The sequence below is a fragment of the Notechis scutatus genome, chromosome 3 (genome assembly GCF_049901735.1).
Source record: "Notechis scutatus isolate UNSWTSFEM ecotype Mainland chromosome 3, rNotScu1.2, whole genome shotgun sequence".
In the NCBI taxonomy this organism is placed as follows: Eukaryota; Metazoa; Chordata; class Lepidosauria; order Squamata; family Elapidae; genus Notechis; species Notechis scutatus.
In genome coordinates, this window is record NC_142011.1 from 73,786,415 (window position 1) to 73,811,773 (window position 25,359).

The 25,359-nt window shown below is 37.2% G+C and overlaps 3 protein-coding genes across 4 annotated transcripts in view; 1 reads left to right on the top strand and 2 right to left on the bottom strand.

Annotated features, from left to right (window-relative positions):
* LOC113419771 (serine/threonine-protein kinase TNNI3K) overlaps positions 1–25,359 on the top strand; it is a 263,727-nt gene that overhangs the window by 209,481 nt on the left and 28,887 nt on the right. The gene's annotated exons all lie outside the window — the stretch shown is intronic.
* On the bottom strand, positions 9,484–11,736 carry LOC148131241 (uncharacterized). Its single transcript, XM_087958980.1, is given in 1 exon segment — positions 9,484–11,736. A coding segment is annotated over 1 exon segment (1,962 nt). The 5' UTR covers positions 11,446–11,736.
* Positions 13,066–25,019, bottom strand: LRRC53 (leucine rich repeat containing 53). Its single transcript, XM_087958981.1, has 5 exons — positions 24,986–25,019; positions 23,930–24,043; positions 15,803–16,606; positions 13,286–13,816; positions 13,066–13,106 (listed from the first exon to the last, which is right to left on the bottom strand). Exons 1-5 carry the CDS (start codon positions 25,017–25,019, stop codon positions 13,066–13,068), a joined length of 1,524 nt encoding a protein of 507 aa, XP_087815107.1.

A 25,359-nucleotide genomic window follows, 5' to 3' on the forward strand; every position in this document is an offset into this window, starting at 1 on the left:
AAATAGCAAATTCACCAAGAGTTTGTCTTTTTACAGTAAAATCAGCTTCATTATGTAAGAAGGAAGTAGTGGGTGGCTCAAGGAAATCCCAACTCTTAAAGAGAATTAAAACCTTAAAAAATAGAGTTTTTTTAAAAAAAATCTGACAATGCATACTGATAATGTTCACTGAGAAAGACAATAGTAACCTGTTACTGTTTTGGAGCCTTTCTCTTTCTATGACTTCAAAAGCTGCCTTTCAACTAATGGAAGTTTTCTTTGTATGATATAAGCAAAAGCTTCATAGCTAAATGTCTGCATCTCTATGTATAAAATGCATAAGAAGTCACCATTCCTCATACCTCCTAACCCTTCCCCACTTCAAAGAAGACAGTTTAGAGCACGGGTGTCAAACTCGCGGCGTCATATTGTCGTCACATGATGTATCGTGACTTTTTTCCCTTTCCCTAAATTGAGGTGGGTGTGGCAGTGCATGACACATCCAGGCCGCAAGTTTGACACCCCTGGTTTAGAGGTTTGAATGGTTTAACAAGAAATCAGGAAGATTAAGGAAATTGCCAATTTTATTGTTTTTTCTTTATATTCTGGAAATACTATAGTCCCTTCCTATTGCTTCATCTCAGGGGGAAGGAAGGAAGGAAGGGAGGGAGGGAGGGAGGGAGGGAGGGAGGGAGGAAGGAAGGATAAACCCAGGTTATATCTGGTGATGCTCAAGAGATGGATCCGATATTGTTAAAGTGTTAGTATAATATTTATTTCTCAAAACCTTAAGTTAGTTTAAAGCCTTCACTTGTCAGAAATTGATTATTTCAATACTTTGGTTAAATATTTTCAGATTAAGAGGGACAAGAATAGATAGCTCCATCTACTGGTTAATTTTTTTTACAGTTTCTCTACAAAACACTACATAATAAGGCATATTCTTTTCTGTTTCCTCCATCTTGCATTTCCACGCTTCCTTTATAGTAATTTTAATAATAGAAATGATAAATTATCCATGAGAAGTCAGTCAACACATCTAAGAAAGTATTCTCTTTGGGCCACAGGCAACAGAACTAGTCCAAGATACTTTGCCTTTTAATATACTCCACAAACCAAATTTGAATCTTAGGATCCTTTTCTCTCAGCTATGTTCATGTACGTTTTTCAAACCCTTGAGACAGCAGCAAAATATGCTAACAACATTTGCAGCGCCACAATGGCCAAGTGTAATCTGTCCTGCCCTAACAACAAACCAGTCTGGTCTAGTGTTTAAGGCACCGGACTAGAAACCAGGTGACTGTGAATTTTAATTCCTCCTTAGGCATAAAAGCCAGGGCAGGGTTGTTATTATGTGGAAAATAGGAGAAGGAAGGAATATTGGGTATGTTTGCACCTTGAAGTATTTACAAAGTGAAGAAGGCAGGACAAAAAAAATAAATCTAAAAACTAATTTTTTAAAAAATGTTAACTTACTGCATGAAAATTTGTGGGCAGTGCTTATATTCCCATCCCAGCTAATGTCAGCTGGCAGAAAAAAATAACTACATCCTTGTTTCCTTAATATGTGATGGGCAGACTTTTTTTTTTTTTGTCAATCACTTACAAGATACAGGTATAAGAATAAATATAGTTTTGAATACATGAGATAGATAAATATAAGAAAAATAAATAAAGAGAAAGAAAAAAAAAAAAAACAATAGGACAGGGACGGTAGGCACGATTGGTGCGCTTATGCACACCCCCTACAGGCCTCTTAGGAAGGGGGTGAGGTCAATAGTAGACAGTCTAAAGTTAAAGTTTTGGGGATTTGGGGAAGAAACCACAGTCAGGTAGAGTATTCCAAACATTGACCACTCTGTTGCTGAAGTTGTATTTTCTTCAGTCAAGTTTGGTGTGGTTAACCTTGAGTTTGTATCTATTGTGTGCTCTTGTATTGTTATGATTGAAGCTGAAGTATTCATTTGCAGGTAGGACATTGCAATGTATGATTTTATATACTATATTTAGATCGGACCAGAGGCGGCGTAGTTCTAGGTTTTCTAGGTCTAGAGTTTCAAGTCTGGTGGCATAAGGTATTCTGCAATGAGTAGAGGAGTGGAGAACTCTTCTTGTGAAATATTTCTGGACTTTTTCAATTGTGTTAATATCAGATACATGATATGGGTTCCAGACTGATGAGCTGTATTCAAGTATAGGTCTAGCAAATGTTTTGTATGCTCTAGTTAGTAGTGTGATATTACCAGAGAAGAAGCTACGTAGGATTGGGTTAACAACTCTTAATGCCTTTTTGGCTATGTAGTTACAGTGGGCTCTAGCACTTAAATCATTTGAGATGAGTACTTCAAGGTCCTTGACAAAGTTTGGATCGTCAACAAGGTCTTGACTATTCAGCTTGTATTTTATTTTCTGATTTTTTTTGCCAATATGTATGACAGAGCATTTATTTGTTGAGATTTGAAGTTGCCATTTGATTGACCATTCTGATACATAGTCAAGGTCTTTTTGGAGGGTAGTAGTATTGTCTGTGGTGTTGAATAGATTTACAACATCAGCGAAGAGAACGCAGTTGCTCTTAATATGATTACAGAGGTCATTTATGTAGAGTATGAAGAGAGTTGGTCCTAAAACACTGCCTTGGGGGACAGCACTGTTGACAGGTACAGAATTTGATAGGACGCTCCCAATTTTGACCATTTGTTGTCTGTTTAACAGGAATGCTTCTATCCAGTTATGTAGGTGTCCAGAGATACCATAAGATTTTAGTTTTAGTAGTAGTTTGTCGTGTGACACTGAATCAAAGGCTTTTCAGAAGTCCATGTAGATTGCGTCTGTTGCTTTGCCCTGATCGAGTTGTGTAGTCCATATGTTTTTGCAGTGTAAGAGTTGCAGATTACAGAATAGTTGTTTTCTGGAACCAAAATGTTTATTAGAGAGTAGGTTTTTTGTCTCTAAGTGGAGGATAATGGATTGGTTAATAATTTATTCCATGACTTTACAGGTGACGCAGCATAAGGAAATTGGTCTGTAATTTTCAACTAGGCTGGGCTCTCCCTTTTTGAAGATGGGGATGACCGTGGCTTGTGACCATAGTTTTGACAAGGAGCTGGTCCTGAAAGATTTTTCAGAGATTATGCTAAGAGGTTCGGCTATGGCAGTGGGTAGCTTTTTTAAGAAGTAGGCACATATTTCCTCCGGTCCAATAGATAGGGATGGTTTTAGATTGCGCAGTGCTTTTTCAACAATGTCTACTGTAACATTGATATGTATTAGATCATTGTAGTTGTCTGTGGTTCGACTAGGAAATACTGGGCATGATCCATTGCTGTTTTCAAACACTGAGCCAAAGAATGTGTTAAAGAGGTTGGCTTTAATAGTGTTGTCATTGCAGTCTTTACCATGAGGTCCTTTCAGGGGTGGGATGGACCTTGAGTCTTTTAGTTTGTTGTTTAAAAAATTGTAGAAAGCACAGGTAGAATTTGTACATAGAAGGTTTTCCTCTTGTTTAATGTGATAATTAGTGCATTCAGTTTTCATCTGGTGGCATAGATTTTTGTATCAGCTTTTGAAGTTGGCAACATGACCAGATTTATTTATTTTTTTTGCTAAAGTGATCTCTTTTTGGATTGAAGCTTCCTTATTGTTATGGGTAATCTGGTTTTTCTTGTTTTGGAGTTGTTATTGGTACATATAGTTTGATGGCTCTTTTGATTTCTAGTAAGAATATGTTGTAATGGTCCTCAACAGTATTGCATCCATGAATAGAAATTGCCAATCAAGGGAAGAGAGATAGTTGATTATAAGATCATAGTTGCCTTTTTTTGAAGTTATAATTGGGGATTTTGTCGTTCTGATGATTTATGTGTGGACGTATGTTGAGACAAAAGTCATCATGTTGTGGTCAGTGTTGGAAAAGGGTTCTTTAATTTGTATTCTGTAAATTGAATTCAAACTATTGCAGAAGATGAGATCGAGGCAGTTGTTAAGTCTAGTATTGTTGGTTACTAGTTGTTCCAGTCCTAGATTTGTTACAGCATTGTAGAAGGTTGCATGTATGGGTTCAGTTGTACATTCATTTAGGGTCCAGTTAATATGAGGTAGATTGAAGTCACCAAGAAAGATAAAAGCGTGTGGGCAGGATGCTGTCCATGTTAGTAGTGTATTTAGCTTATTTACATGTTCAATGTCATAATCAGGGGCTCTGCAACATAGTAAGAACCAAAATGTGATATTTAAGGTCGGTTCACAGATAATGGTCTCAGGAAGAGCAAGCTCTTTGGTAACTTGGATGTTTTTTAGATGTAAGGACTTTTTATAGAAGATAGCAACACCATCTCCTCTACGGATTTCACGATCGGATCGGTAAATATGATAGTTTCTTACTGAGGTAATGGAGTCAGGGAGAGATGCGTTGAGCCATGTTTCACAGACAAATATGATGTCGAATTTAGCCGTATTTAGTAAAAGGAGAAATTCCGGTATTTTATTTACAAGGCTTCTTGCATTGAGTAGCTTGCATTTAAGGCCAGTTTTAGTTTGAGGTAGTTAGGGGCATGCTTGCCTCTTCTTGGGTGATGGTGGATTGGTTGAAGTAGGGTTGGATGCTGAGTTGTGGGTTGTGTGACTTTCTTTTGATACAGTCTGCATGGTAATCAATGTACAGGTCCTTCTCTCCATTGTCTAGATGATTTTTGAGTTCTGTGCATAGTATATGGGAGCGGACATGTTACTGTAAGGTTAGGTCAGGATGAGATTGGAGGTTTTTATGGTTGGTGTTGTTTTTGGCAAGTGAATTTATAGTATAAATGAATTTATGTTTGTTTAATTCATTTTTGCAAATGACTCTGCAGAAGCTTGGGGCCACAGAGCCATCTCTGTTTTTGAGCTCTCGACCAATGCGAGAAATGTCAAGTATTTCATCAGGGGAGATGGTTGATGCTTGAAAGTCACTGATGATGTTGCGGACAATTGTGATATCATCATTGTTATTGATGTCCTCTAGGCCAAATAAGATGGCGTTAGGACGCTTTCGTTTGCGCTTGACAGCTTCTCTGATGAGGATTGGGATATCATTATTTGTTGGATTTATGGTTTTTTGTGGATTAGGTTGCAGTTGTTGGTTTGTAGCTATTGGATTAGGTTGCAGTTGTTGGTTTGTAGCTGTTGGATGTTCAGGTTTTTGTGCTGTGTCTTCTTTTTTTCTTCCAAGGTTAGTTAATCTTTCATTTAAAGTGTCCAGGGATGCTACTATGGTGTCAAGGGTGATATTCGTGTTTCTATGGAGTCAACTCTTTCAAACAGGGATATATGTTTGTCCAGTTTGGGTTTGCATGGTGGGCAGAAAAATAGAAATGCATAATTGGATGTTTCTAGGAATCGCGTCATTTGCTTGGGTAATTCCAGGCAGTCACGATGAGTGTATTTTTCACATAGAGAACATTTGATGGAATTTTCATTAACCTTTAGAGTTACAGAGCATATAAAGCATGTGCAGGAGTCTTGTGGTTCATTGGTGGGGATTTTTTTTTAAGGTTGTGGTTTGGTATTGGATTTTTTTACTGGCATGGTGGGTTTGTTGAGATAGTACGTTGATTAAATTGCTTAATAAAACAATTTTGGGTAATCAATATAGCCAATATCACACCAATTAATCAATTACAATAATCTCTCTAGTCAAGTTATTATGCTAAGCAACAATCAGCCTAATTAATTAATTACACTAATTGTTAAATAAACCGTTCAATTAAATTCACTGAATCACTAATTTTACTAATCAATTAAATTACATTAAGCCTGATTTTTTTTAATATTAATCAGTAATCACACTGTTTGCATTAAAAACTCTAATCACACTGATCAATTAAAACAATTGATAAATTAATTATTTTTAGAAATTGATTATCTAATCATTGATATAGGTTTTAGTGGTAGAATTAGAAAAGGCTTTCTTTAAATCGCTGGTTGAATGTTGAAAATCTCTCTTTAGGGGAGGAAAAACACAGCCCATTTCTATGGAGATGGCTGGTTCTATGGTGTTTGCTGGTTTTGCATTTTGTCATCAAAAAGGGGTGAATCACAGCCCGTTTCTTCCTCTCAAGAAAAGATTAATGACTTTGGAGCTAGCAGGCAGATTGTTTCAATGGAGGTGAAGGAATGCAAGATATTTTTTTTAATTGGTTACTTCCTGTTGCTGTTACTATTCTTCTCTCCCTTTTGCAAGCAGACTTTGACTCAGCAGAGACAAACAGAACAATTCACAGGGAGGCAACAGGAAACTTTTTGTTTTTGTTTTCCCTTGATGAATGGGATTTCTGGCCCCCTCCTAGTCAATTTAAATACACTTTCAAAGTTTGTTGCTTTTAAGAGAAAGAGGCACGGAGATAGTCTTGCACTGGCAATTCGAACAGTTTATATTTTTACTATGTAGACCCAGATTTGTAATGAGCATTCGCTCCTGGCTTCAATATACTTCTGCTTCTATCACAAAATTGCTTCCAATCTACACAGGAGTTTAGTTACTTTCCTTTTAAAGAGGGAGTCTGGATTAGCAATTTGGTGAAGAGGGAAGGAGGGTCGGCAGGGGGGGGGGGAAGCAGTCTGCTGCAAATGTCTGAAGACCACTCACAGCTCCCCGTGCTCACTGCCCTGCAAGGATGGGATGAATCTCACCATCTCATCACCCTGCAAGGATGATTATAGAGCCCCTGGTACTGACGAGCCCCACCACCTTACCTTCTAGTAAGGATGGGTTGAATTAGGCAAGCGTGGGTGGATGCTGGGATTGGAGGCTTTGGCTACTTGTCAAATGATCACCAAATGCTGGTGACTTGTCACTTCTGAATATGGGTCTACTTCTCTTCTAGAAGACCAATAGACCTCTCTTCCAAAAAAAACCAAACCCAGCTGACTCGTCAGTGGACAGAGGAATAATGCAAGAGGAAACATGAAAAACTCTCAAAGTGCATTGAATGGGCTCCTGCCATCTTCATCTCAAGCCACCCTTCTATTTTATCCCACCTATCCTGAGATGTTTTTGCACAGAGATTTACTGGGATTGGTGCCAAAGTTGGGAGTTTTGGTGGCCTTCCTGTCACTTGGGCTAGAAGAGGAGCCTGGGTGAACACTTTTCAGTCTGCTGCTCCCAACTCCCAAATATCCTAAATTAGATAAGTTCTGATAATGTAGTATTTGCAGATAGCAGCATCTACAAGTAATCTATACTGTATGCAAAATTGCAATAGGGTGGACAAAATGATAGCACTTCCCTCTTAAAGTAATAAAAACAACAGAAAGAGAAGCCACACAAAAACCTTTGTAGCAGAAGCAGCATCACATATTTAATGCATTCATTTGGGTTTAAGAACCAGCAATAGAATAGGGTAGAATAACAAAGTTGGAAGGGACCTTGGAGGTCTTCTAGTCCAACCCCCTACTTATGCAGGAAAACCTATAGCATTCCAGACAAATGGTTATCCAATTTCTTCTTAAAAACTGCCAGTGTTGGAGAATTTACAACTTCTGGAGGCAAGTTGTTCCACTGATTAATTGTTCTAACTATCACTATGAAATACATTTCTTTCCCCCTTTAAGTTGATTGGTTAATGCCCCATCACCACCATTATTCCCCCTCCCTTTACACATGGCTTACTTGTCTACTGAACAACATGTTGACTATAAGACCTCACGATCTTGCAGAATACTAGAATACCAGTGTATGTACTGTGTATATCAGAAATCTCAGTATTTCCTGAATGATGCCTTGGGAAGTGCAGTCAAGTGTATATGGGCTGATGTATCCACGTGAACAATGTGTCCAATTTTGTCTTCAGCCCCAGCCAAAAAAGCCATGAAAAGCAGTGATGAGTGACTGGAGTAGAGGGGAGGAAAGTTTCAGTCTGCCAATACAAGTTCAGCAGATGGCAGACTTCAACTTCATTGTCATCATCAGATTATGCAGGAGATGACATAGATTTTATGCACGTCAACCCTTGTGTCAAGAAAGATGGAAATGTCTAATTTAAAACTGGAACAGCTAAGGGTGCATTAGACTCCCTCTCAGAATGATTCTGCTGGCTGGGAAATAACAAGGGTTTTTTAAAATCTATATATATTCCCAATAGAAGAGCCCGTTGGATTGAACTGAACATTATTTTGAATAATGGAATGGGAGATGAGCAAGAAGTGTGTTCAGGTGCAAGAGAGAAATATATCTAAGGCATAGAGGGATGTGTGGTACATGAGATTTTGGACTGAACAGGTCTCTCTGTGTTGTGTGTAGTGATGTATGCAGTTCCTGAAATTATAAACTGCTCTGGTTTTCATTGCTCCAAATGTTGTTTCTCCTTAATGAAGGGATGTCTCTGATGTGTCCTGAAGACACAGGCTCTGTCTCCACCTTCCTAAACTCAGCTAAGCTGGTTTCAGAAGCATACCTAACCTTTCAAATCCACACTGGAAGGCAAACTAAGAAACTGTTCACTTTCTTCCTATCGCCATTCTATACAACTGGAGAAGACACAACTTCCCTTACTTTTATACGTATTCCACTTTTTCATGGTATTGACCAACCAGCCTATGTTCAAAGTGGCAAATAGACTTCCTTTTCTCCCTTATTCTGTCACAGAAGCAGAAGGTTGGACGTTGCTATTTGGCCAAGTCTACACATTCTCTGGAACCACTGTTAAATGCTTCCAAAAATTGTAGTAGTAGTAACCTGAGATTCATCAGTGAAAATGTTCTAAGCATTTCATAATACTATTTTTCCCCTGAAGACTTATCTCTTTGCTGCTTTCTTAAAAGGTTCAACATAACATTGTGTGTTCTGTTACAAAATAATACAATCACAACCGAATTTGGGGAAAAATAGAACGACATAGAAAACAGCGCAATGACCCTCTAAATTCTGCAGGTACCTGAGTTAACATGATTTTTTTTCAAAGAAAAGAGAGAAAACAGCCAACTTCAAAACAGAGGTCTTCATTATTGTATAGTGTACATAAAATCACATACATTATTAAGAGAAACCATGTAGCTTCTTTCATTTTGCAGAGTATTTTTTAATGTTTGAAATTTTGATGGACAAATATGGTATCCCAAAACAGGACATATACAAGTCTTCTTAATAGATTCTTTTGCAGTGAAATTTTTGTTGTGAATCTGTGGGTGGGTCAGTAAGAGGGAAAAAGCATTTCTAACATTTTATTCAGGTATAGCATTTGGAAAACATCTAAACTCTCCAACAGCAATGTTTCCTTGAAGAAAGCAGAGAAATTGAGTTCCCAAATCTGAATAGCTCTTCCTTTTTTGTAAAATTTGGACTAGACCTGCATTTGATTTCAGCATTCTATTTTAAATAAAGATCAGTTAACATTCAGTTACCTCTGTCAGTCCTATATAATTTGATATTTTCATATATTATCTGATGATATGAACATTTAAAAATAAATAATATTTTGTGTTTTACAATCCCTAATTTATGGCCACAGTTCTAAAACCTACCGCACATCACTTCATTTTCAATTCTGATCTGACTTTTACCAGCTTTTTGTTTTCCATAAAATATTGCACTAACATTTGAAATCTCTGATCCAGCAAGCGTGGATTTTCATACTGAAAGGTGGTTTTGTCTTTGAAGAGGACTAAGGAAGAATGCAAGTGTTATGAAAGGTTTGCTTTGCTTTGTTCCACTTGCAAAGAAAATTCTTCTTTATAATCAATAGATGTGGGAGACGGTGTAGGCATGGGAACTGAGATTTCTGCTTTATTTATATTGCAGGAAAGTGAAGTTGTCTCAGTTCGTTGCTTATAATTGACGTCTTTAAACTCTGCTAACAAAGGAGGCTCTTGATGTGTAGCTAGTGGCATTTTACCTTCTTTATGTTTTGTGCTGTCTTCATCAAATGGATTATCCAGATTTTTTTGCAAATTGTGGTCATTATCCATATGCACATTATGGTTCTTTTGAGGATCCACATTTCTATTTAGACATAAGCTTCCATTTTCAGAAGAACTCGGGATGCTGAATGTATTAGAGATAATGGGCACCTTGATAATATTTTTATGCACTGCATTGGATTTGTTATTGTTCCGTTCATTCCCAGATTGTGCTGCTGCTTCTTTCAGACCTGGTGAGTCCAATGGTATATTTGGAATCAACTCACTGTTGCTTTCTGTTTTAAAATCTGATCTCAGTTGCTGTGTTAAGGTTTCATCTTCCTCTCGGTTGTTAATTTGTAGCTCTTCTTTCAGGGCTTGACAATCAGGCAACGTACTACTCAAGTGAACTGACGGTATGAGTCTATCTGTTTCTATTTTTGAGATAATCTGGTGTGCGTTTGATGGTGGTATTTCCACTACATTTTGAGGCTCCGTACCAGATAGATTTTCTTGCACAGATTCAGATTTACTAACCTTTTCCTGTGTTTCCAGTTCATCTTTTCTCGTGAAATTTCCATTCTGCCCTTTTAAAGGTTGGTCTCTGAAGTGATCTATGCTCACACTATACATTTTATTTTCCATTATTTGCTGAGAGTGCATATCATCTCCACTGCTGGATTTCTGAAAGTCAAGGCCATCTGCTTGCCTAAAAGGAGCTGAAGAAAGGCAATGGTGTTTTTCCTTTGATGCCTTTTGCGGAGAATTCTGATGAAAGGACAAGACTTCAGCATCTGAAGTGCCCCTCTTAAGCTTTTTAGAACTCAACGATGTAGAAATATTATTTGTTACATTTGGTGCAAGATTTGGTGAGTGGCCAGGTGAAGGGAAGATAATGGGAACAGTCCTTCTTGAAGTTCTATTTACTGAGAATGTAGGTGAAGCAGATGGAGGTTTTAAATGCTTGGTTAATGAGGAACCCTGGATAATATTCCAGGCAGTCATATTGTGAAAAGAAGCAGAAGTGGGCATTTCTCCATCCTTGCCATTTTCTTCAGGCACTTCCTCCACCACTGCTTCATTAGAAATGCCATCTTTGCCATTTTCTGTCCTCTCTTGAGTTGCATGTTCTGAGCACTTTTTTCTTTTCCTCTTCTTCTCTTCCATCTGGGAAGTAGGTAGCAATCTCATGGGTTGAGAGCGTGAGGGTTGCTCTAAGCTTTTTTGATGAAGAAGTTCCTTCGGCTGGATTTTTCCTTTCCTAAAAAGATGCAAATTTAATTGAACAGTCAATGAATGTGGGCTTTTTGTGTTTATTTTATGCCTTTGGATTGGTTCATTTTCTTTTACCCTAGGAGGATCCATGAGAGGGGAAGAAGATAGCTGCCTTTCTTTATTTTTTGGTTCTGAATCACCAGGCAATTTTGCCCAAGTAGGAGATTGGTTTCCTTGAATCTGCTCATTCCATTGTTTGTTCTGAGGAAATCTTTTTCCACTTAAACCAGTTGCCACTTCGGGTATGTAAAAACTAACCTGCTTGGGCTTCTTGGTTTTCTTGATTGCTGGTGATAAAGGTATATTTGTAGCATTCATAGGGCAGCCAGCTGAACTTGTACCCTTATCTTCACTCTGTTCTGCTTCCAATCTTTTGGTTTTGCCATGGTTCCCTTCTGTTACTTTTGGGCAATTTTGATTTTTATCACAGTGTATGTATTTAGAGATAAGGAAGTGGTCTAGTTGTGGAGAAATATTCCTGCTCCTTGCTAAGAATTCACATTGTGATCTATGGTGTTCTAACGCTGCTTGCACACAGTGTTCCTTGGACTCTTCTGTTGTTGATGACAAGGCTGTAATTAGGTGCCTTTGCTTGTAAGGCTTGAAGCAGTCATCACACTGGGTCTGAGAAAGAGACTGACACAACTCATTTGCTAGATGTTCCCCAAGCTTCTCCTGTAGCAAAGCACAGACAGGCCTTGAATGTCCTCCTTGCCTTGTGTCACTTCTGATTCCTGCTAAATAGCAAATGTTGAAACTTAACACATGTAGAGGGAGTTTTTATACACTGATTAAGCAGATGTTTGGAACACCTTCAATAATGTTGCCCGCCCCCACAAAAATATATTCCCTGGAACAACTGGCTCATGTCTCTCTTCCTCTGCAAAATGTAGTCACTTGAAGAAGTGCTGTCTTTAACATTCATTCAGAGGGAACGTTTAACATCTGAAGTGAATGCTTGGGATTTTTTAAAAAATGACCTTGACCAGAAGTAATTATCGTGTATAGCAGGGTTTCCCAACCTCCGGGCCACAGCCCACTATCAGATCTTGAGCATTTTGAAACCGGGCCACAGAAGTGGTGGGTGAACATGTGCATGCACACGCATCCCCACCTGTTCAAGCAACATGCACGTTCCTGCTCGCGCAAGCAGCAGGCAAGTATAGGCGCATGCATTCTATTAGCATGAGCAGCGGGTGGAGTGCCCACCTCTTGCACAAATGGAGGTGTGCCCATGTGCGTGCACTCGCCTGCCACACATGCAGATCCATCTCCCTCTCCCTCACGCCAGTCCACAAAGCTGAAAAGGGGACCTCTGATGTATAGGCTACGTAAGATAACAATATGGTAATTTCTGGATATAAAAGATATACCCAGTTTGTTGTTATTCATTGAATATTATGATGGTGAAAGTCAAATAAGTCCCTGAACTCTCCGTTCTCCACTCCATTTTCTTTCCCGCAATAAATTTTTCTTCACCTGTATATCTCTGAGCCTTTTTCCCTCCCTTCCTTTTTTCTTACTTCAATCAACCTTGTCCAAATTTTCATTGTTCCCTTTTCATACCAACTTTGCCAGTGATTTATTGAGTTTTGTCCTTCCCATTCACTATTTATTTATTTTATTTATTAAATTCGTTTACCACTCATCCCACTGCAAAGTGACTCAATTACAAGTTATCACCTCTTCATTGATATGATTGAGAGCTATTACCCCTAATTGAATTTGCTTTTCTTTCTTCCTCTGACTTCATCTCAAACTTTCTGTGCCAGTAAGCTGCCCTCTTCATGAAACTACCACTATCTTTGTGGTATTGTTATCAGAGCTCCAAAATCAAAGAAAATTGTTGATTTTGTATATTACAGTATATGTTTCTATTGTATTCCACATTTCTGTGGAAAACTTCATTTTATATCTGTGTAGCTACTAAAAAGGTATTTAATCCCACACATCAAAATCATTGTTCTGTTTCAGGTAGGCTATAGTGGCATGGAATTTAATTATATTTCTGATTACTTTCTCTTGTTCAAATATTCTTGGATACAGGACCCATAGACTCCATTTTCATTTGTATGTTGCAATATGTTATATCTAGGATATCAACTAGAGCAATATTCAGCGAAGGGATTTTTTTTTCTCCTTCTGGAAGATTACTTACCTTGATTGAAAGTTGTATCATCTTTTAATCTTGCATTTAATAGATCTTCCACAAATTGCCCAGAGTTTTCTGAATGTTGAGTTCTTTGACAATGTTTTTGCAGCGGTAACTCTATTTTATAAGGTACTTCTATATTCTGGGAAGCTTCTTGAGGGAAAGACTGAAGCAGTTTACACTTAAAGCATAAGAAATGCTTGTTTTTAGTTGGCTCATTCTTACTTTGAATGCTTCCAAATGGGATTTTTGCGCCTGTACACTTACACTCTGGCTTTATTGTTTCTTGATAACTATTTTTCTGTAAATAGGGCATTTCCTCACCAGCACCCAACCTGGACATAATTTTTATTTCATTTTCCCAAGTTAAGTGACAGTTACAGTGTCCCTTAGTGAGGTAATTTCTTGGCTCATGATCACATTGAGATCCATCTAGGACTCGGCAACAGCAATTTTCTGATGGGCGTCCATTTGCTTTGCCAAACTGAAGTTTCCCGTTAAAGAAGGCTAAAGCTAGGCAAGTGAGACCAGCCCCTCCTGTAACAAATAGAAAGTTTATCAAGGTTTTATAATAAGAGAAGTAAAAGTATTCACATTAGACATTGAAATACAACTGTAATAAAACAACATAACTTATTTGATTATCCTACAGTATGAGATTATTGAATGTAGCAGAAGAAGAGAGTTTCATAGGGAACCAATTAAATCCCCTCATATTTTTTACATCTATATATGTTAATGATTTTGCATACAATATTTTTCAAGAATTAAATGAAATCTATAATGCATAAAACTACATGGCAATGGAGCAGACTCCCACCCTGCTCATTTTATACAATTTTTGGAAGCATTCCAATTAATTTGAGCTTATGTATGGGTTCCAATAATGTACAAGTAAGTGTAAAGTAAATAATACAAGCAAAAAGGAGGAAAACCCAGGATGAGTTTAAGTGTCTATGGAACTTCAGCTTTTTTATGTATCTTATATAGATGGTTTGCTATTTCAAATAAAGAGCTACTAAACTAACAGTTTTATTTGACTCCAGAAGAGAGAAAAATATCATCAATTCTTTCGGTATCCTCATAGCTTTTTTTTATCTTGGCCATCTCTCTTCTACATGCGATGTGTGCTTAATATTTCTTAGTTTGTGAAATGAAATAAGATCAGAGCCTAAGATGGTATAGCTTCAGGCAATGATATAGCTTCAGGCAAGCATTTCAATTCCAAAATATAGATATATTTTAGCAGTTTGTTTTAAGGACGGAGATTATTGTATTGTCAGCTGAGCAGTGCTGAGGGCCATATCAAAGAAGCAACTAATCCACCATTCCAAAATAATGAAATGAAATATCCTATACCAGGCACAGGAGTGGGCACTGCTCAATAAGCATATGAGAGTTGATTCCTGTAGCATGTTGGAAGCCAACAGTTGAAAATATCTTGTTCAGACAAGGAAGCTACAGGAACAACTGTAACGCAAACTGCGTAACACCAGATCAGACTCTCCTGCTCAGCTTATGAAATGAGAAATTGTAACTCCAAAGAGCAACAGAACAAATCCACTGTGTTGACTTCACCAAAATAACTTGTTGTGAACACACATATATATTTACTGGGCCCCCAACAACACTTTAACAATAATTAATTTGCATGGAGCTTTTTCAATTGACATTTGGAAATCTCTTAAAATAAACTGCATTAATAGGATATAAATACTCCTTACAATGGGAAAACAGAAATATTGGATGGGAGAGAATCTACAGAGGATAAACCAATGCTAGCTGTAGGCAGCTTGTTGCCTCAGCATCCATGCCTAGGGGGACCAGGGGAGATCTCCGAAAAGTCAAAATGGCAAGGCTGGCTTTGCTGTCAAAGGCAAAAGCTGACACACTGCAAAATGGTAGACTTCAGGATCATCTCTCTCTCTCTCTCTCTCTCTCTCTCTCTCTCTCTCTCTCTCTCTCTCTCTCTCTCTCTCCACAAAAAAGCCAACTTAATTCAGAGCACTGTATGCGAGAGAGAATTCTAGAGGTGGTAGCCAGTTTTCTAGAAAATTCATGTTATGAGATTAATTACTCTTCCCAACTCTGAACTGCCATTTTCTGAATGGGCAAGGGCTTCCATCAAATTTCCCTAAATGCAAAAAAAAATTATGCAAAGTCTGTTTTGGCTTTTGGCAGTTGTGTTCACAACAGATCTGGATGAAAATCAGGTTAGGGAAGATTGATCTTGACCACGGGTGTCAAACTCTATCGCGTCACGTGACATCACATGATGTATCAAGATGTTTTTTTTGCCTTTGCAGAGCTGGGGTGGGCATGGCTTGCATGTGACATATCCGGCCTGTGGGCTGCCAGTTTGACACTCCTGATCTTGATCATTGTTATGTCATACTATAGGACTTAGATTTTATGTCTTGCTCTGTGATATTTTTTTTACTTCATAAACAGTGAAGAATGCCAATATAAACATAAAACAAACTAGGGATTGAGCAAGCAACACCTTGTTAACAGAATCATTACCTACAAAGGAGAAGAATGCTACCAATGCAATGTCTCGCCCATATTTCTTTCTCCCTTTTCTTAACATTCTGGATGGTTGCTTCAGTGCAGCCTTACAGTTGATCTTTGTGAGTTGAAGCAGATTTGTTACCGATGGGTTTTCAGAAGCTGTGCAGTTCATGTTTTCAGGATTTCTGAGTATTTTTGATGAATTCACATATTGTCTTAGAAAGGAAGCTAAATCATAAAGTTTGCATGTGCAGTTCCACCAATTCTGGCCCAGGCTAAGAAGTTTTAATTGACCAAGTGGAGAAAATGTGTCAGGGATAAGAGCTAGCCTGTTTCGAGAAAGGTCTATTTCCACCAGTTGAGGTAGGCCATGGAAGGCTCTCTTTTCAATAGAGTTAATGAAATTGTTTGATAGATCCAGGATTCTGAGGTTGTCAAGATTTGCCATCTCAAAACTGTCTGCATTGATGCTGGTAAGCTGATTTCCATTTAAATGGAGTCTAACAAGAGCCTTCGTGTTCTTGAACCAGGTGCCATGAATGGTACTTAAAACATTGTTGCTTAGCACCAGCACCTGAAGCTTCTGGAGTTCATGAAATGTGCTGTATGTGATAGAAAAGCTTGATATTTGGTTCTGGTCCAGCAGTAAAGTCTTCAGTGTTCTAAGTCCAAGGAAGGCATCATCATTAAATGCTTTAATCTCATTAGTACTGAGGCTTAGGAAAGTTGCATTAAGTAGGAAGGAAAGGTTAAACCCTTCTACTGAACTGATACTTCCATCAGTAATAATCAAAGCTTGGGTAGATACAGGAGCAGCTATGAGAAGAGAAGCATAATTATATTTCCATATGTGTACAAATTTGTAATTCACATCCTCTGCTTTAATACTAGTCATTTCTTGCAGGTTAAAGGAAGATGAGAAAAAGGTAATAGCAAAACTGAAAAGTTAAGAAATACGGAATTTGAGATTTAAGTCAGGTTTTGAAAGATTTATGAATAAATAACTACTTCACCATATACAAATGGGCAAGATGGTCAAATAAGTTCTTATCAACATTCAGAATGGTAGTATGCCATAATTATAAAAATGCTGGGTTTTTAAAACATGATATTTCTGGAAATGCAGTATAAACATGTAAAAAAATACCCCAAACTAAAAGATTAGTAGAATCAAGTCCAAAATTTGCTATGTAAGCTGCACAGTTTATGGAGGCCAATAAAAACACAGTAAAATAGATCACATAAATGATCAATTTTTCAAATCAAATAACAATTTTATAATCCCTTTTCACCTTATTTTAAAAAGGGGAAATGCAAGGAAATTTATAGTTACAATCCTCAATTCGTGGGCACAAAAATTGACACTGAGACAACTATGGAAGCTGTTCAAACGATGAATAAAAGATTGTTTATAATGTACCCAAATCAACAAGAAGTAATAATACATTTCAGTGAACATTTGAAAGGACCTTACTGAAATAAGTGATACTAGTGAAATGACATTATAGAGGAGTTTTGGTCACAAATTAAAATCTTGCCAAATAATAACATTGTATATCCAATGTGTTTGGAATTGCCATTTGAATTTCAACTATTTGCAGAAAACCAGTATTTTCATCTGTGTGGAGGCGTGTTGGCCTAGAACTAGTTCAAATTAGAATCTATTTTCAGTTTTACAGTCTTATACCAAATGTTTACAACAGAAATGAGAGTTGTGATGTGAAGATGTTAGAAAAGTGGATTTCCCCCCATAAATAATTTTTCCACTATCCAGTTATTGAGACAGATATCTAAAATTGGGGTATTGCACAGGCTTATTTCTTGTTAATGATTTTACTGTGCATCTAACATTACTGACAGAGTATTTGAGAACATATTCTGGATGGATGTCCTTTATGAGATCCCCATTTCCCCTTAAGGTGAGATTATAATTGACCTTACAGTATTTCATAGAAAAGGGTGAGTAATGATTCTTATTCTTTTGTGTATCTTTGGCTTATACAACCTCTTACAAGCAGAAAGGTATTATGGACATGATATCTAGAATGCATAATAATCTTTCAGTTTGGCCGTGGAACGAATTTGGCTGAGGCCTTTGTTGCCTTCATGAGTTGATTACACAGTTGTAGACTTTCCCAATAAATCAATGGCAGGCCCAAAAAGTGCATTGCTATCAAAGTCTTCTGGGATTATATCGCCTTCATACAGGCAGATATATTTCCATACCAATGGGAAAATCTTGTAATAAAATATCCCACAACATTACCATAATATAACCAAGGCAGACAAACATGATGGCTAGAGTAGACCAATTGCTTAATCAGTGAGGTCTACTCTGCTATGCCAATGGCAACTCATCTCTTGACCTCTCTCCACTGAATAACATGATCAATCAATCGTTCCTTTCAGTCCTTTTTCAGCTTCCTAGTTGTTCAGACCCTGCCTTAAATTCATCAAAGCCTTCATGCAACATTCATTCTTTACCCATGAATTTATAATTTCTTTCACTATGTTCTGACATGACCTATTTGTTCAGAAAACAGAAAACCATCTGTTCCACCAGGCATCGCAAGTCAATGCATTGCTTATTACAATCATTTGGCAGAAAGGGTGACGGGCTGTAATATTTTAAAAAGTCCCCCTTTCTTGTGGATGTAAGAAATCACCAATGCTTTCATTTAAGCATAGGACAAGCAGGCACCATACAAGCTTCAATGATCCCACCTCGATCCTGACCTGAAACTCTCAGGCATTCCCAGAAAGGTGCCTCTCCTGTGTAGCAATGGCATTTGAGCTCCCCCACCAATTTACTGCTGGTAATGTTTATCTGTGCTGGGAGGTCATGTGCTGTTTCCCCTTTACAATATGGATTTTATTTGTCTCAGGTAAAAAGTAATAAACTTGACGGAGGGCAAGGCATGCTGTTCGCTTATTGATGCCTTGAAGGATTTCCCCTGGGTTTCTCATTAATGCATTAGAGAATGGTTCCCTGCTGGGATGTGTATTGCTTTCAATCATGTCCTCTGGAGGATAGATTAGCTGAGTTTTAGCCTGTGTATCACACAAGCGCAAGCATGATAGATGGACAACTAGAGTGCTACTGCTGAATGAGGAACCATTTTAGCAAGCCAAACAGTGGTTTTTACCGTGACTTAACAGCACTGTTTTTTGTGATGTCCCTTTATCATATAACCAAGTTTGGACTCTGAAATCTACAGGAGCATGAAGGAAGCTTGGAGTAAACCTAAGCCTCTCTTACATCTGTCAATTGTGTCTTAGAACAGATAAAGTGATCCTCTTTTTCACAATCCAAGTATTACAGGCTTTAAAGAAACAGAATTCTTTAATGCTATAGAAGTATTAACAGAACACATGGCCCACTGAAAATGAAAATAATTTGACTGATTGCTGATGCAAGACCTTGAATTCCAGCTTGTTGGTGAATTAGGCTGCAAGACTGGGTTACACTATTTGCTAGATGAATAGTGTTACCTAACATAATACACAGTCCAGTCACAAAACTTAAAGCAAAGCCTTTAGACAAAGACTAATTAAATAACAGCTATTAGACAGACAGACAGACAGACAGACAGACAGACAGACAGACAGACAGACAGAATGAATGAATGAATGAATGAATGAATGAATTCTTTATTGGCCAACTGTGATTGGACACACAAGGTGCAAATGCTTTCAGTGTATATAAAAGAAGAGATACATCAAGAGTCAAAAGTCATAAGGTACAACACTTAATAATAGTCATAGGATACAATAAGCAATCAAATCATACCAGGAAACAGTCAATAACAGCTATTAGTTACCCTGTTTCTCCAACAATACGGCCTCCCCCAATAGGAAGTCCCAGCATGTTTTATAGGCATGAAATGAAATTAAGCCCCTCCCCCAAATTAAGGCCTATATTAAAACATGCGAAATGGGGGGGAATGGTGGGGGGGCTTGCCGTTAGGAAGTACTTTTGTTGCACACCCGGATATGGTGCTGCCTGCGTTGACCCCGATACGGAGTGCCCCACCAACGCCGAGGTCAACATCCAAGCCGTCGCCACCCGCCCACCCAAAGATGCAAGGGGGGGAATTAAGTCACCCCCGAAAAGACAGCCTAGCCATTTTTTCAGGGCTCAAAAAAAAATAAGACTTGGCCTTATTATATGAGAAACACGGTATTACTAATTTATTATTATTTGTGACAAAAACATTGTATAAGCAATCAAACTATAAGAGAAACCAATGCAGCTGGTTGTTCATTTAAACAAGCCCTCCAAAATCATCCACAAATGTGACTAATACTGTCTCAGTACTATAGTCCGGCCTGAATCCTCATTAAAAAATGGTCCAGATAATCCATTTCATCCCAGGCCCTCTATAGTATGATAAACCTACCCATCCAACTATTTGTAGAATAGAATATGGAAGTAGTAAAAGGACACACAGGAGCAAACTTTAACAGGCTGGCCTCCAAGGAGACTGCATGGTGATGAGATGAACAATTTTAGCAAGAAGCCAAAAGTCCTGTGTTAAAGATGGGATATTAAAGTCCTGTATTAAATATGGGATATTATTTTGTGTGTTTGTGTGTGTTGTGTGTGTATTATTAAAGATGGGATTAAGAAAACATAAGCTGGCAGGGGTGGGGGAGTCTATTTATATTTTGTGAGTATACTCCTATTTGTTATAGTAGTTTTTAAGTGGAATAAATCACTCCTTTTGCAGTATATTCCTCTTTCTTTTGTCTTGTCTTCCTTTCTTATATTATTTGGTGTGTCTGTTTCATATTTTATTGTATCTTGTCTACTTATCATGTCACCTTCCATTCTGACCTAGCCTTGCTCTACGATCTGAATAGCATTCTCCATCTTGCAATTGTTCTTAGTCTTGAACCATATTTATATGTCTAGCATTTTGTTCAGCACAGTTCTACACAATGCTGTACACAATTGTTGGGGGATGTGACAATTCATGTTATGTTGACTCCAATAATACCCTAGATATGTTCCTTATAGTTTTCTTGTTGATGTTTTTTGCAATGGTTTGCCATTGCCTGCTTCTTAGGCTAACAGAGAGTTACTGACCCAAGGTCACTCAGCTGGTTTGTGTGCCTTTGGTAGGACTAGAATTCATAGTCTTCCAGTTTCTAACCAGGTGACTTAACCATTAGACTGGCTGTACTATCAAATTGGCTGTACTATTTAGCTATCAAGTGTAGTCTAAAAGTTATTCCTATTCACACTCAGAAAGTTTTCTAGCAATCTCCGATTTTATGAAGCAATCCTGGAGGAAAAAAGCAATTTTGCATGCTTCTTGGCATGACCAATCAAGATGATATAGAATACTTTCAACATTACTCTGAATTGCCTTTAAAACACAATCTTGAATGAGAAATCACAAATGTTAAGAGCAGGTAAAGAATTTTTTTTCACATTATTCCCTGGAAACCAGTGACTTTCACAAAGCTTTCAATTACAGTGTGGTTTAATTAAATTGGTATCAATTCTTCCACATACAACTTTCACAGTCAGGGAATTCATCTTAGGAAGTGCAAGTTTAATTTGTATTGATTTTGATTAGCGCTTAAAATCACTGGGTCCTTCCATCTTCACGGCCAAATTAACTTTTCATTAAGACTAAAGCAAGCACAATGGTGGCCATGGGTAAGGCCTTGTCTCATATAAGTGTTCCTTGAACACTCAACATGCTTAAAGGAGATTTGTTTCTATTTCAAGAAATTAACATGCCAATGGCCTCTTAGGCCATTGATTACTGGCATGCTAATTCTACAAATGTATAGAATGACTCAAGTAGAAAATGTGATCTTATATAGCAGGTAACTCTTTATCTATCTATCTCTGCCTCTTAGTGGTCCTAATATTAGAGATTTGTCACAATATGTTAGATATAAAACAAAGTTGTATAAGAGATGTTTAATAAAAGGGGCTTTGTGTTCAAGACCTGTTATTCTGATCAATTCATAGACTGGCTTGGAAACCTGCATTTTTTTTAGTGCTTTTCTAGTGAAATCATCCTTTTTAATGGATTCCATCTTAAAGGACATGTATTGAATATATTTTGTACAAATTGTAACATCTATGCACTTTGCTTTAGCACCTAAAGAAGAATGTAAATTATATCTGACCAGCAATATTGCCTTGGCTTATTGAATCATTTATAAGGATTGTTCATCTGTGCCCATTAACCCAGAATGTTTTTATAACCAATATGCCTGGTTCCTTCATGTTTCTGACTCTCCGACGTCAAAATGACCTGAATAGCATATATACCTTGACTTAATTATCTAAGTCTAACAGACAACTTACATTTCTTCCTGGACAACTTTTGATTCTGATAGATCCTATATATAAAAATTTCAAAGATGCCCAGTATTTGTCTGCATCAATTCACTTTCTACAATGAATGCAGTTTTGCCATTGGAGGTTTGTCACAACATCGTCATCATTCCAATCTAAAGAATGACAACAGCACTTCTCCAGTCCTCAGTTATGATCTTATTTTGATGTTTCTTTTGTCCCTATTTCTCCTAAAAGCTTTGCCATTTCATTTCCATTTAAAAAGAGGACGTTTTCCCCAAAAGCTAGTCCTTGCATGGCCAATGATATATTCTCCTCTTCTTAGGAGAGGGCCTAATCTCAAAGACGAGGAGGAGGAGGAGGTGGTAATGATATATGGATCCTACCATTGCCATGTCTAGGATCTTGCTTATATTTTCTATGGCATATTTGATGAGGTGGTTGTTAAATTGTTAGTAGCATAACAAATAATTAACATTCTGTATCTGCTTGCTGCAATCTACTGGTCATCCAGGTTTTTTTGCAGCCCACATCTGACATGCTTATTTATAATCTATCTTTTTTTTTCTTGCATACAAATTTACTGAGAAGCACTTTTGCATACAAAGATGCAGTGCTATCTTTTTTTATGTTTTTCTTTAAGATCACTTTGCAGTGCTATTTTAATACTTGGATCTTGGGTCAAGCGCCTGATCATTCTGGATGAAGCGGGAGCTCCAAAACACACATCTAAGATAGACCTGCGTATAAGAAAATTAAGACAATACGGACCAGCAAATATCATGATAGCAAACCCTGAGGAAAATAGCTGATCAAAATAAAAGCAAAACTCAGGATGCTCAGGAGCAAATCTAATGGAATGTTTCTGTTTTGTCCCTTTGCCATGAATAGCTTGTTGAGAAGATCAATGTTTTACGGTGAAAAGGCACTTTCATTGGTAACTTTATAATGAAAAGGAGGGACCAAATAGAGAATTTCAGCATTGCAGAATTCTGAATATTACTAAGTTTATATTTAACTTCATTAGAGGCAAAAAGACCTATGACCTTCTTGAGTGCTCTGTGGACAGAGAGGGGAAAATCTAAACTGTAAAAAGAAATACATAATTATAAGCAATAAGAGGCAGGCATTATTAATTAACTACTGCTTTAATCACTATTATGCTACTTTTTTTCCTGCTAATGCCCCCCCCCTGCAAGAATCAGTATACAAACCAAATCCTACTTTAAATTTGTTAATCAGGTGTCTGATTAAATTGTTGACTTAGGCAAGCAATAGTAATGAATACAGCCTCTGTATCTTGTTAGCATTTCTACAGATCATTTAGCATCAAGAGGTGGGAGGAGAGGAGAAAGACATTCTTTCAGAATTATAATGCATTTTATGATGCTAATCTGTATCAGTGCTACATCACTTAATCTTGCTAATGCTGAAAGATTCCTTGGCGGGGTTATAAGGCAATTGATAGCTCATTCAGCCAGCGGACAGCTTGAACTTTGCACAAAATGTGGACAAAACTTATTAAAATGATCTATTTTGTTTTTCTTATAGTGTTTGGCTGAGTGAAATGACTGTTCTCGGTAACAAAGGTTTTCAATTACCTCTGAAGGGCTTGGAATAGTTGGGATAAGGCCCCAAGGCAAAAAGAAATGAAACAATGCTATCACTCTTCAGTCAAAATGTTGAAAGGCTAGCTCTCTGAAAATTTACCTCTCAGCAGCAGGCACAAGAAGCAGTCAATACAATTACAGCTGGGCTGGGTGAACTTACAGTACAGAATAAATATGAGTTCTCTTTAAAGTGTCTGACTTGGTTACCTAGTATATATGTTAACCCTTGGCACAGAGTAACTTCTTCAGAGCATACTATGCATGAAGACGGGCATGGTGCTATTAAGTGAATCAGCATAGCAAGTAGAATGAGCAGGGCACCTAGAAGGGAAACAGAAAGAACAAATAAATATATTGTGGGGCTGACATTTTTATTATTCTGATCATTATATCCCTGCAGCTCTACAATGTAAATTAATCACATTTTTCAAAAGGTTCCCTTTAAAAAAGGTAGATGTTAGTCAGTTCAGCAGGGTAAACATGACTATATGTTTCCATTTCGAATATCTTAAATGACAACCAGACTAGACAATAGAAAACTGAGTCAAATTCTAGACATGAACCGATCAGATTTCCATGTATGTGAGCTTTGAACTATGAACATTCTTTCACTTACGGTTGGATATCCACCTATTTTGCATTAAGAGAGCATATATGATAGTTAAAGTATGCTATTCTTTTTTTTTTCCTTCACTGAAAGAAAGCTTCAGGAGCTGAAAAAAGCATTTAATAAAGCATATTTTATTTATTTTACATTATTTTTTTATTAAATTTATGTGCCGCTTATCTCATGTTTAAGTGACTCTAGGTGGTTTTAACATTCATTAAAGTGCTATCAAATTTTAGACAGAAAAATAATTTAAACAATGAAAAATATGTTTGTTCATAAAGGAGTAATAATATTATGCACAGATTCAACCAGACCATTGAAACTGAGCAAATAGTTAAGAACATAAGGGAAAAAACCCTGTTTGATAAGCACATGGGTTTATTTACTCCAAATTCTTTTCCTTAATATAGCTGCTTCTCAAAAATTGAGACTACAGTTTAGGGTGAAGGCAAAACCCTACTGAAGAATATTTTGCAATGTCACATATTAAAAGCTTCCTCTGCTTATCTATTTTGCCAAATGATATTTATCTATTATGTTTTAAAATCAATTCTTAAGTCAATTGAGTGAATACTCAATTCTTCAAGTCAATTCTTAGACTTGATTTTAAGTCTTAAAGTTGTCAAGTTTGAAGACCCCTGAATTAAGCCAACAGTCATCATCATATGTTGTGTCTATGAAATCCATGTGCTAAAATATATAGAATTGTTTTATTTTGTCTTCCCTGAATCTGCTACCAATCCATTTTATTAGATGATGTCCAATGTTAGTATTATAAGAACAAGAGCACAACTTCTCTGTGCTTTTTTATACAATGCATAACTTTTAACCCCTTTTTCTATCCCTATCTCAAACATAATTGTTGGATCTTCAAACACACTTCAATCTTTCTTTATAGATGATCCAATTTCTGATTGCTGCTTTCTTCACTTTTTTCAAGTCTTCCATATTCTTTTTGAAATGAAGGAACAAGAATGGTACACTACAATGCCATACCATAAATTATATCTATTCCTATCCATTCATT

What these genes read in the sequence shown, in the direction of transcription:
- LRRC53 (XM_087958981.1), bottom strand. Translation starts at nt 25,019, where the DNA reads ATGGATTTCATAGACACAACATATGATGATGACT. An exon ending in AGCATTCTTCTCCTTTGTAG is followed by an intron (nt 13,817 to 15,802) that starts GTAATGATTCTG and finishes TATTTGTTACAG; the next exon opens with GAGGGGCTGGTCTCACTTGC. An exon ending in TGATACAACTTTCAATCAAG is followed by an intron (nt 13,107 to 13,285) that starts GTAAGTAATCTT and finishes ATGCCACTATAG; the next exon opens with CCTACCTGAAACAGAACAAT.